Raw genomic sequence first — 13203 nt, forward strand, 5'->3', positions numbered from 1 at the left:
TTAGCTTTTGTTTCTTTCATTTATCTTTTTACATTTTAACCCTCATCTTTAGACTATTTTTCTTTTCGCCCAAATAATTTTGTGAACATTTTTCTAATAATTAAAAGTTCTTTGGAAAGTAGCTCTTGTTTTAAGTTTTTGAAAATGAACATTTTTTTCCTTTGTGAAAATACAGTTATATCCTTATAAAAAGCAAAAAGCATTTTTCAAAACATTCTCTTTGAAAATGGTTTCGCGGTAGAATGGAAATTGACATTCACTAAACATTTTTTTTCTATTGGTCCCTAACTCATATACAACTAGAGAAAATATACGGATTCAATCTTGACCTAGATAGATTTTGAAGATATAGTGATTTTGGATTGGATCTGAGATATATAAGTTTATAGTACATTTGGTCAAAAATATAAATAAATACAATTAACACGAGGGGGCTGTCAAAAAAAAAAAGCTAATGAATACGAGAGTGACATATCACTAAAATAATCTTTGTAGGCGGATTGTAGGAAATAGTTACGTATAAGCACTTCAAGAATATTATTAAAAAAGTTCAGCGAAATGAAATCAAATAAAGGTAAGAAATTGAAAAGAAAAGAAAAAAAAGACAAATGAAATAAAAACACGGAGAGGATTTCTTGTGTTCTTCGTCTCCGACGCGCCCCTCCACCATTTTCTCTTCAAGCTTCCGACTTTTCCGTGATTGACCAGACACACCCGGTTAGTTCTTCTTCTTCTTAAAATTCTCCATCTGCTTTGCTTTCCTGGATTTTATTTTTTCGCGTGAAGACAGTGATGTTGGGTTGCTCCGTTGGACTATTTTCTGACCAAATTAGCACCGATCGTTCGTTAAAATCAGATCTATCTCCCATGACGGGCAGAGTGAAATTCGTGATGTAATGATAATTTAAGTTAAATCATCGGAAAAATTGGAGAGCTGCAAAAAAAAAGTTTTGCGTGATATACGTTTTAGTCGTTAAACCTCATTGAGCTTGTTGCAAATCTCACATTTCTCTCTCCCTTCTCACTAATGATTGCGTCGAAGTCAACGCTACAGTAGATTTGTTTGTTTATGAGAGGACGACTCCTATTTCTTTGTTTGAAAACTGTTGCTGCTTGTAGCTAAATTGTGACTTGTACACCTATTGGTAAGACCTAAGATCTCTTACAGTCTCTTCTCATGTTTAAGGCATAGATTCATTTCTAACACCCCCTCTTTAATCATATCCTTTGATCCCAAATCTTCTCACTCTGGGGTTTCAAATTCACAGTACTGATTTTGTTCTTACTTTCTTGTGCTTCTCAATGGCTTGATGTTTGTTCTCACTCACTAGTATTCTTTTCAGAATTTCTAATCTTCTGATGGTTTTTCGTGCAGCTTGATTTTGCTTGATTTCCGGAAAAGTCGTTGGTAAGTTTTCAGTAGAGCAAAACCATGACTCATTTTCCCTTCTTTAACCTTTTCATTATTACCAATCTTTTAAACAACATACCTTCCTCAACAGTTAATACTGCTCTTCTGCTTCTCTGATACTGAAAACTTCTTTCTGCAGCTTTGTGATTCATCTTCTGGGTTCTCAGTGTTTTCCTTATAGAGGATGAGTAAAGCTAATAGTGAGGAATCTTCTAGTAGCCGTAAATTGTTGAAGGAGGTCGAGACGATAAGTGAAGCTCTGTATGTGAACAAGAATCCTCGGAGCTCAGTGGCTGGTCCTAGTAACACTTCAAAAAAGCCGTTGGGCCGTACCCACTTGGCTGAGCCGCAAAAGGAGAAGAAATCGTTTTGGAATTGGCCTCTCAGAGCTCTTTCTCATGTCCGCAACCGCCGATTCAATTGTTGTTTCTCTGCCCAAGTCCATTCTATTGACGGGTTACCCCCGATATTCCAGGATCTTTATCTTACTGTTCACTGGAAACGTCGTGATGAATCTTTAAGCACTCGTCCTGCAAAAGTTTTAAATGGAAGAGCTGATTTTAAGGACAAGATGACACATACATGCTCAGTTTATGGAAGCCGAAGTGGACAACATCACTCAGCTAAGTATGAAGCTAAGCATTTCTTGTTGTATGCCTCTCTGGTTGGATCTCCTGAGGTTGATCTGGGAAAACATCGGATGGATCTCACTAGATTGCTTCCTCTCACACTTGAGGAGTTGCAGGATGAGAAGAGCTCTGGTAATTGGTCAACAACATTTCAGTTGACTGGAAAGGCTAGTGGTGCTACTCTTAGCATCAGTTTTGGGTACACTGTTGTTGGGGATACTCGTACCCCTGCTTCATCGGGTAGTGTTCAGAATTTTCGCGGTGTTTCAAATGCAAAACAAACTAGCAATAACACTGGGTTGACAAGAACTACCAGTACAAAGTCTAGTTTAGGGAATGGCAAGTCCGCATCTCGGCGTTATGATCATAGTATTGTTAACAAAGACTCTCATCCTCTGTCCCAGGATGTGGAGGAAATCAAAGATCTTCATGAAATTCTTCCAGTTGCACAATCTGACCTTGTCAGTTCTGTAAACATTCTGTATCAAAAACTTGATGAGGAGAAGGTTGATCCAGAAGCTGAGCCTCCGTTCGAATCTGACGTTGTCACTAAACATATTCAACCTGTTGAGTCAGTTTCTCATGAAAACGAAGAAGCTAATGCACATGAAAGCAATGAGCCTTTCGTAAACAGGAATGAAATTGATGTTCCTTTTGAGGATAGAAAGAAAGCTGGAGAGGTTCCTACTGCTGGAAGTGAGGAAGTTGGTACAGAAAATTTGCCTTCAGAAGAGCCTTTAGTAAACAAGAATGAAACTGATGTTTCTTATGAGATATCAAAGATAGCTGGCGAAGTTCCTATTACCAGAAGTGAGGAAGTTGTTGAAATTGGTACAGAAAATATATCTCCAGGGGAGGGAAGCAATCTTTCTCCAAAGGAAGAGGAAAGTACTGTTCCGGGGGACGATGAAGAAGTAGTGAACGGTGAGAGAGACATGAAAGAAATGATAATGAAAGATCTCGAATCAGCTTTGAAAAGTGTAGAGATGTTGGAAACAACGGCGTCAGAAGACGAGGAGGATCAAGAAACCCATGGAGACGCAGAAACATGTTTTGTAACACCAAATAAGGAATCAGCATTATCAAGTTCAAGAGATGTGGCTGAATCTGTGGCAAGTGAGTTCTTAGACATGCTAGGCATTGAACACAGCCCTTTTGGTCTAAGTTCTGAGAGTGAACCTGAGTCCCCAAGGGAGCGCCTGCTAAGAGAGTTTGAAATGGAAACTCTAGCGGCCGGTTCTTTGTTTGATTTTAATATTGAAGCTGATGATCCGGGGATGGAATGTGATGAAAACTTTTCAAAAGAGTATGAATCAGATTTCGAAGAAGGTTTCGATCTGGCAACCCTCGTTCATGATATAGAAGAAGAGTACCAATTGGAAACTCAAGCAAGAGTCAGCAACCCCAGGGCCAAAATGTTGGAAGGCTTGGAAACGGAATCTCTGATGCGTGAGTGGGGAATGAATGAAAACACATTTCAGAACTCTCCGCCTCACAATGGTCGTAATGCGTTTCATCCAGCTGATGTTCCAGTGAAGGAGCCATTTGATTTGCCTTCTCTTGGAGATGGCCTGGGTCCAGTTGTGCAGACAAAGAATGGAGGGTTCTTGCGTTCAATGAATCCCTTACTGTTCAGAAACTCAAAGGCTGGAGGCAGCTTGATCATGCAGGTTTCAAGTCCAGTGGTGGTGCCTGCTGAGATGGGCTCTGGTATCATGGAGATACTTCAGAGACTGGCCACTGCGGGAATTGAGAAGCTCTCGATGCAGGCGAATAAAGTAATGCCGTTGGACGATATAACAGGGAAAACCATGGAAGAGGTGTTGTGGGAAACTTCACCTGCAATTGACGGTATTGACAGGTTTGCATCAATCTTATCATCACTCGTTTTGATTTGTGGAAAGCTTTACTTGATAATTGCGCTTGAATCAGCTTTTATTACAAGTTGGGTTTTTTTGGTTTTTCTTCTCAACGCAGGGATCATATATCACAGCATGAATCTGATGATGCAAGTGGTTTTGTGAGGGGAGCTGAAAGACAAGCATCATTTGCAGCTAAGCCAAAAAAGTTTGGTTCAAGCTCTTGCAACAATAACTTTGGGTCGGAGTATGTATCACTTGAAGATCTTGCTCCTTTGGCTATGGATCAGATTGAAGCACTTTCTTTGGAAGGATTGAGAATACAATCAGGAATGTCAGATGAGGATGCACCCTCGGAGATCACTGCGCAATCTATTGGAGAGATCTCAGCCTTCCAGGGGAAAAACGGGTGCATTGGTCTAGAAGGAGCTGCCGGGTTACAACTTATGGACATAAAGGATGGCGGAGATGATGATGATGATGGATTAATGGGTCTCTCCTTGACTCTTGATGAGTGGATGAAGTTGGATTCAGGTGACATTGGCGACGAAGACGAAATAGATGAGCAAACGTCAAAAATCTTGGCTGCTCATCATGCAAACCCACTAAATTTTATCCGTGAAGGATCAAAAGGGGAGAAGCGAAAAGGAAAAAAAGGAAGGAAATGCGGTTTACTGGGGAATAACTTCACCGTAGCACTAATGGTGCAACTCCGAGATCCGCTAAGAAACTATGAACCAGTTGGAGCTCCTATGCTTTCTCTAATCCAGGTTGAGAGATTGTTTCTCCCTCCAAAGCCCATAATATACAGTACACTTTCAGAGCTGAGGAAAACCGATGAAGAGGAAGAGGCCAGTGAGGCAGTCAAAGAAGAGAAAACGATGTTGGAGGAACATGGAATCCCTCAGTACAAAATCTCAGAGGTGCATCTAACGGGCATGAAGAATGAGACCGATAAGAAGCCATGGGGAATCACGGCTCAGCAGCAGCAAGTGCAGGCTGGCTCAAGGTGGTTGATGGCTAATGGGATGGGGAAAGGGAACAACAAGCTTCCTCTTATGAAACCAAAATCGGCTTCTGCAAAGCCTGGTGATAAGCTGTGGAGTGTTTCTGGCTCTGGGTCTAAATGGAAAGAGCTTGGGAAAATGGGAAAGTTTAACACACACGTGCGAAACCCGAATGTGATCATGCCAAAGTGAAACTGAAGATGGGAAGAAAGAAAACAATAACTAGTCTGTGTCTAACTTTGTGTTTTTGATGCTAATATAATGTTATGTGGTGTGGTTAATTGTACTTCAATGTTGCATCTGTTTGATGCGTGTAGTTTAGGTTTTGCGGATCAAACTAATCGCTGTTTGTGGTGCAGTTAATAGATCAATGAAACAAATAACGGAAAACACAAGAACCTTTGAACTTGGGCTCTTTTTAAGTCTGAAATATTGAAATAGTGATTTTGACTATAATATTCGGACTAGTCAATTTGAATATTGGGTATGGTTAAATTCATTCTCTCCTTTTGGTTTACTTCCTTATGCTTATATTGGACATTGTAGCTACTATACCTATAACGAATTTTCCTCATTGACATTCAACATTATATATTTTCTATTGAGGTAAACAATTTTATACTAAAAAGGGTGAATTTGTTGTTGACAGCAATAGAATCCGGATTCCAGAGTTGTAGTAGCTTCAATGATTATTGTGACCAGTTTCGAACTTTTTTAACACTTTTTTCAATTGTTGGTGGAATACTATATTTTAATGCTTTAATGCAAGGTGGTTGATGGCTAATGCCTAATGGAATGGCAGACTATAGTATAGCTTTAATGCAATAGCATCTTAGATGGAACATTCTTATTACAATTCAAGCCAAAGAGACAATCAAATGTAATGCTTATTACTTATTAGTACAATTCAAGCCAAAGAGACAATCAAATGGAACATTGCGAAAAGAACACAACTCAAAACGAAAAACAACCGTTGAAATAAAAATCATAATGCTCAACGATGAATTAAAAAAAAACTTAGAAAAAACGAAAGAGAAGTTTAGTTAGTTCCTCCAAGCACACCCTTAAGCTTCTTAACTTCTTCATCGCTAAGGAACGTAGTGGCTTCAACGAGTTCTGAAGGCAAATCATTAGCAAACAGAGCAAACGGTAGAATCTGAAGCCCAGGGGAGGAGCTTCCGAAGGCAACAAAGGCCAAGGCAGGGCCTTTCCCAGAGTTAAGCTGAAAATGAAGAAGCCCTTGAGGAAACACCATAGAATCTCCTCTCTGGAGAGTCTTCAAGTAAACTTTGTTAGCAGAGGAAATAAATCCGGCGCAGATGGTTCCTTGTATGACTACAAGAACCTCAGACGCACCGGGATGAGTGTGAAGAGGGATGACACCACCACCGGCTAAGTCAAGACGAGCCATTGAGACGCCAAGTCCATTGGTGCCTGCGAAAGCAGGGGCAAAGGCTGGAGTCACTGCGGCTTTAATGAGATTCGAAGTGTTTCCGGATTTGGCGAGACCGGAGAATGCAAAGTCGTTCTCGGTGACCTGGTCAGGGTTCTTGCAAGAGTATCCTGATGGGCTTTGAGGGCCCTTTGGATCAGCCACACAAAAGTCTTGAACAGAGGCAAAAGAGGTGGATGAAACCAGGGAGATGATGAGGAAAAAATGGATCATCATTTTCATTTTTTCTGATAGATTTAGACAAGAGTCTTGAAGTTGTGAGGAAGAAAGAGAGGCCGTCTGGTTTATATAGAGACGTAAAAAGAGATTGATATGGTTAACGTGAGGATGGTCTTGAAGCAAGCCAGAGAGCGAACCTTTTTTTTTTGTTAGCATTGCATGCATGTGAACTTTTGGTGTACGTACGTGGGGGAAAAGTCCACTTGGCTGTGATGGGGTATCATGTCAGAGATTTTTGTCAGTTTGGAGAATGGTGATAATTTGATTTAAACTTAACTTTTTACGATATATAGTTCTCTTCAACTGGCAGAAGAGTAAAAGTAATCAACTGTTTCATGAGAGTCTAATAATGCGCCTAGAGACCTAAATTCTAGACAAGTATGTTTAAGAATTTCATATCAAAAGCAAAACATGATAGTAGTATATATACAAGAGACATTTGTCCTTTCCTTCAATGACTCATCATATTTCAATCAGTGGCATTTAGTTTAGGATTTTGTGAAAACTTATGAAATTAAAAGCAATCGGCAACCAAAAGATTAACTGAGTAAGCATTAGACTCACTTGGTTTAGCTACCTCATCTACTTCTTAGTATGACTTAATTAAGCTTCATTATGAATATTATTTTGAGGATATTCTATAGAATAAAGGTATAAAAGGTTGTAAGAACTCGAACCTTGAAAGGTAAAAACTGTTAGAAGCTCCCAATGGTGGTTCAAAGAAGAAAAAATATCTAGGAGCCGCTTTTTTTATTGGATATTTTTGTAAAGAAGATATGGAAAAATCGAAAGGAATGGAGAAGAAGAGAGATTGGTGTGGTCCAATATTTAGTAAAGAGCAAACATGTCTCTTCCCTTGATCCCTTCTCTAATTTGGACTCCTCTGCACAGTTTCTTATCCTTTCGTCTCATCATCTCTTTAAATTTGTGTGGCTCTTCAACGTTCCCTCTTGTTCAGGGCATTTAATTACTATCATGTTCTCTTTTCATGGGCATCGTGATTTTTAATCTGTGTGTTTCTTTTACGCATTGTACTCTAGCATTTTGTAAAAAATTTGCTGCCATGTAAGTTTTTTTTGCCAAATACTGCCATGTAAGTTCTAACCCAAATTGAAGACTGTAAAAACAAACTCTCACATTTATAGTCTACTAGTTTGTACTATCGGGTTATAATCCGGATTTAAATCTGATGATATGCTTGTATAAGTTCTAGACTATGAAAAACAAACATGATTTTTTTGTTTAAGGCAATTGGTATTTGGATATATTACTCAAAAAAAAAAAAAAAACCTTGGTTAATGCATGGGCATCTTGAATTTGGTCCAATCGTTGACCCAAAAAAAAGAAATTTGGTCCAATCAGGTTGGATTGAACTCTACTAGGTTTGTTAACATAAAAACTGGACCTCACGCAATAATAAAGAGGTAAGTTAGGCCCATTAGAAAAATAACGCACAAAACTGAGAAGCCCACAAAGAAATACATGCATATGAAAAACAAAACTAAGCAACAAGTGAAAAAATACAAAACAATACTAACAGTAAGGGATATACAAGAAAATGTACAAGAATTCAATTAGAGTCTCCTCCATTAGTCTTATCTTACCACTAAATCATATCAATTTTATATCTGGAATTAAGAGTAAGCTAATTATGAAGACATCTCGATCAGTAGACATTTTTACTAGGAATATAATTATTGTAAAAACATGAATGATATGAATATCGACGACAACAAGCGAAGAGTGTCAGTAAATAATAATTCACATAATGCATCGAGCCATATGTAAATTGACAAGTTGCATTTAATAATTTTTCCAGCACTTTTCTTTGCAGAGAGGTCCACTCCTCTGTTTTTCCTCTCATATCTGACACTTTTTTGTACCCTAAATTTCCTCTATTTTCGTTTTCGACCCCTCTTTTTTTTTCCCTCTTGACATAGACAACACCTCAGTCTTTAATGGGACCTCTAAATACAATAAAAACTCTGAAAGAAGAAAAAAAGCAAAAAAAAAAGTAGAAAAGACCTTCGCTTCTGACTTCTGATCAACAGTTGGATCCGTACCGTACAAACCCAGAAACCCTTGATCAATTATTACGCAAACATATTCGATTTTATCTTTTTCTTTTTCACCATGAAATCTATCTACTATCGTTTTTACCTCTGCCGAATTATTCTCTCTGACTTCTTTGATCAAAAAAAGAATATAGTTTAGCAATTAATACAAATATCTCTAAGATCTTATTGGATAACCATCGGACAAAAGCAATGAATGTTATGTCGGATCCTCTGTTATAGATGTTTCGTCAATTTTGTATCTAGTTGTGTCCTACGAATATCGTTATAAATTGGTTATAATTTTGGTATTCAGTTCTGATTGATTTCAGACTGTTACAAACCAAATCGTGACGAACTTGATATCATTACCTAATCGATTTAGTAGACAATGCAAGTGTGAAGTGTATATTGTCCTTTGAGCTAATAAGCTATGTACCAATGGATCCAAAAAAATAGTTTTAAAATTACCAACTTTGCAAGATCAGATTTGTTTTTTTTTTAAGAAAATGTCTTGTAAATGGGTGGGAGAGTCTCCATAGGAAATATAACATGTACAAAATTTTCAACTCAAACAATAGGCGTTGACACTTGATGTCCCAATATATTTTAAAATATAATATATTACCTTGTGCATGTGATTTAAAATATATATATGTAACGTTGAGACAGGTTATTCTAAACAATGATAACACGATAAATCTAAACAAAACAAATGATATAACGAGTGTTTTGACCTTTTTGTTGAATATTTGACATATTTGTTATAATGAGTTACTTCAAAGAATAATTCGTAAGCTATTTTAACGTGTAAGTTTACCTTTTTTATATTTTAAAAAAACCGTAAAAGCCATGTTATGTTGATGGGTAAAATTGACGAGATATAATACCATAAGTTCATAACAAGTGATATTATTATAATATATGCTTGGAATAATGCATGGCATTTGATGAAAACGCAAAGAATTGTAATATATATCGGGTAGTTGGATTTCGTCTACTATCGGTTGATACATACCAATCAGGCAATCACATAGAGTTTCGGGGTTTTCTCTTCTCTTAAAAAGAGTTGAGAGAAAGCAAAAACAAAAAAACAAAAAAAACAAAATTTCTAATTACTCACCTAAGGAGTAGAAAACATACTAAAAGAATGAAAAACAACTATTTTGGCCCCACCAAGAGAAGAGAGTTGTGTATATTTGGCCACATTTTCAATCCATTCAAAACTACAACTATATCATTTCACTTGTTTTTAAATACTTTTGAAATCTTTGGTATAAAATGCCATTATTTTGTTCTGTTGGAACAGTCTGATCAGAAAAAAATAAAATAAATAAAGATGAAGGAAGAATAGAGACAGACAGATTTGATCGGATTCATTCTTACTGTTATTAAATTGATCTCTTTTCTTTTTGAGCACTCTCTTCAAAGAAGACTGGTCGAAGGTATATTGTTGGTAGATTAGTCACTGAGATTAGCATGTGTCTTTTCTTTATGTATTTTTATTTCTATCCTTAAGCTATTGTTCGAACCACGAGTATTATGATTGCGTAACTGTATCTTGTTTTTCTCTGGTCATTTATTCAGATATTGTGTTTATACTGACATATCTCATGGGAGACTCGCTTGATGGAAATCATCACTTACAAGAAAAACCAAAAACATTCACAAGTTTTTATTTTATTTTTTGGTTTTAGCATTCACAACTTAATTACAAAAATTAAGAAAGACTTCCTTCCTTTTAACAGATAAATAAGAAATGAACAAAAATATGACTCAGAGAGAAAATTAGCTATAGCAATAGTAATACTAATAATGTTTTAGAAAGCTAAACAACATGGATTAGAACATAGATTTTTACAGTTGCAAAAACAACAACAAAGTCGTACCTTGGGACATCTAAAACAAGAAGACCATCTGATCTTGCAGTTGCAGCTGCAGCATGAGCTCTTCTTCTTACTCAGACACGATGGTCGAGTGCAGCCACGGAAACAGGTGGGAATGCAGCAAGATAGGTCCGGACAAGAACAACAGCAACCTCGGAAGCATGAACAGCTCGAGCAGCTCGGGCAGCTCGGGCAGCTTGGTCTCGGGCAACAACAGATATCTGAGCAGCACGACCCGTCACAGCATTTGGACCCAATGCAGCTGCAACCTGTGCAGTTGCAGCACTTGGGCTTCCTCAGGTGGCACGAACACTCGGATTGGCAACAACAGCAGAAACTCGCCAGGCTCAAACACGGAATACCGCTACTGCATCGAGTTTTGAGTTTGTTAGTATCACTTTGATAAAATAGATAGATAAATATATATTTGTCAAGATCAAGCATCGTCTAAAATACGCTAAATTGGTCTAAAAGAAGTCTATATATATCACAATGAAAAATGAAAATTTCAGGCGATAAATTCTTACCAGAGCCACTTCCAGAACCGGCAGGGTCTTCTACTCTTTTGTTGTCTGCCCGTATGGAGAAAAAAAAAACATGGAATTGTAAGAGCGGGCAGAGTAAGAAATATGTGAAGTCATTGAGTGAACTAGAAATATTCTTACGCAGGGATCAATGGGTCAGAGTTTGCAACGACAAAATCAGAGACCCTGCCACAATAAAAACAAATAACATAAAAGATGATATATTCCATTAACATATTTCTTTTACTAAATCAAAATTTATACAATGTTTGAGAAACAGAGAGATCATCTTACTCCTTGCAGCATCTAGAAGCTGGTTGTACGCCTTCGATGAATTTAATTTCACCCTGCTCATGATAACATTCGAAAATATCGATTAAGAAACTTCATTAACTAACCGAAAGTGACTTGTTTAAATAAATAGAACAAAAGCTAATTTAATAATGATACAAAACACAACACAAGAAGAATTTAACATTATAACTTCGCAGGAGCAACAAAACATACACAGTATGAAAATGATTAAATTTCTCAAATATATGAAAAATATGCGTTATGTAAAGTAGACATAGGGGAGATGAGAAAGCAACATGAAGAAAAGGTGAACAAGAATGGTCCTTTCAAACGCAAATAGCAATAAAGACAAAAACTTTCACAAATCTACTGATATTGAAAAGCAAAAACAAACAAAAAAATATTGCTAATGAAGGTAACCATTCAATATTTTTTTTTCTAAAAGATATACACTAAGCTTTCTCTACTTTGCTTCTCTAATGCTTCGCTATTTCTCTCTTTTCCTTTTCATCTTTTTCTTTATATCTTCCTTTTAATACTCTCTTTGACTAAGCACTCACTTTCATAGTACACATGCACGAACACATACTCCTCAGTGATGCAAACAACAGAGTAAATGGGCGTCTCATCAATCACGTCACACTACAAGACGATAAAAAATCATTTATTTTATATTGCAAATACATAGTTTTCAAGGTGTAAGAACAGAAAGTTAATTAGCGTGAAAATTATTATTCTGAAAATTTATGAAGTTAAAATAGAGGTTAAGTTAAAAGTATGGGAAACCAAATAATATAGTGTTTGATCAATAGATCCGTTGAAAGCCCCCAACTAAAAAACTTTTAATATAAGAATCTTATACTAGATGATTCAAATTAATTTTAATGAAAACATGCAATTAATATAATTGACATGGGCAAAAAGTCTTGGCATTCACTGCCTTTGAGAAAAATACCATAGTACTTGTTTGAAATTTGTTTGATATAAATATGTCTGATGAGATAAATTAATTACTCTTTTTGATAGCATCTAAGAGAATAAACAAAACTAAATGTCTTTGTTTTCTATAATCGCTGTCAAACATACACACAACGGTCCAGAGTCCAAACCAACCTGGATATAGTAGGGACCAAGTTTTGGCAAATCAATAACCTCTTTTCTCACAACAACAACAACAAAAAAACCAAAAAACAAATACTACTAGTAATTATTTTTTAAAAAACTCTTAAAGGTTACAACTTACAAGATTAATTAACACAAGAAAATTTACTTAAGACTAGTAATGATTAATTAGTTTTATAATCACAAGCTAGTACAGTAGTACTACATACCATTTGTTTTTAAGACTAATAAAACAAACGAATCATGAAAATTCAAAATATTCGGACACTTCCTCAGAGTAATCAAAATGGCAGATTAAAAAAAGAAATGAAAGAGAGACTGAGAGATACTAGTACTTTTATAAAAACAAAAAAATAGAAGAAAAAAATAAGTAATTAATAAAGTACTTGCCTCGAGAAAACCAATCTCTCTCTCTAGCATCTGAACTCTCGCCGCCTCTCTGCGTTTCCCGTACAAATCAGGATATTCCGGCGGAGACTTCGGACGAGGCGGCGGAAGAGACGACGGAGCAAGAGCCGAACCTGTTCCACCAGCTCCTACGCTTCCGCCACCGCCTGAAGGAGCAGCCATCATTTTCTTCTTCGGGTATAAATTCCACAGAGATGGTTAGAGTCAAAAGAAAAACATGCAGCGACGAGAGAAATCAAGAAACGAAGAAGAAGAAGAAGAAGAAGCGGCGAGTGAGAAAAACAATGCAAAGAAAAGGAGAAAGAAAGGAAGAAAGAAAGACAGAGAGAGAGAAAGA

At 36.8% G+C, this 13203-nt stretch overlaps 3 protein-coding genes across 4 annotated transcripts; 1 reads left to right on the forward strand and 2 right to left on the reverse strand.

Moving 5' to 3' along the window:
- The first annotated feature begins 599 nt into the window (after positions 1-599).
- LOC18017082 (protein PLASTID MOVEMENT IMPAIRED 1-RELATED 1) lies at positions 600-5301 on the forward strand. 2 transcript variants are annotated; one of them, XM_006400560.2, is made up of 4 exons: positions 600-717; positions 1376-1408; positions 1551-3901; positions 4018-5301. In XM_006400560.2, the coding sequence occupies exons 3-4, from the start codon at positions 1596-1598 to the stop codon at positions 5096-5098; spliced, it is 3387 nt and encodes a 1128-aa protein (XP_006400623.1). In that variant the 5' UTR covers positions 600-717; positions 1376-1408; positions 1551-1595; the 3' UTR covers positions 5099-5301. The 2 variants fall into 2 exon arrangements, with proteins under 2 accessions (XP_006400623.1, XP_024011574.1); XM_024155806.1 differs by lacking the exon at positions 600-717 and adding an exon at positions 883-1145.
- Positions 5302-5721: 420 nt separating this feature from the next.
- LOC18017084 (germin-like protein 1) lies at positions 5722-6652 on the reverse strand. The gene has a single exon (XM_006400561.2). It carries the CDS (start codon positions 6579-6581, stop codon positions 5946-5948), a length of 636 nt encoding a protein of 211 aa, XP_006400624.1. The 5' UTR covers positions 6582-6652; the 3' UTR covers positions 5722-5945.
- A 3647-nt stretch (positions 6653-10299) lies between these two features.
- LOC18017316 (guanine nucleotide-binding protein subunit gamma 3) lies at positions 10300-13184 on the reverse strand. Its single transcript, XM_024156543.1, has 5 exons — positions 12849-13184; positions 11337-11389; positions 11184-11228; positions 11046-11090; positions 10300-10885 (listed from the first exon to the last, which is right to left on the reverse strand). The coding sequence occupies exons 1-5, from the start codon at positions 13029-13031 to the stop codon at positions 10453-10455; spliced, it is 759 nt and encodes a 252-aa protein (XP_024012311.1). The 5' UTR covers positions 13032-13184; the 3' UTR covers positions 10300-10452.
- Positions 13185-13203: the final 19 nt, after the last annotated feature.

This window comes from Eutrema salsugineum, unplaced genomic scaffold (genome assembly GCF_000478725.1).
Source record: "Eutrema salsugineum unplaced genomic scaffold, Eutsalg1_0 scaffold_2, whole genome shotgun sequence".
NCBI lineage: Eukaryota > Viridiplantae > Streptophyta > Magnoliopsida > Brassicales > Brassicaceae > Eutrema > Eutrema salsugineum.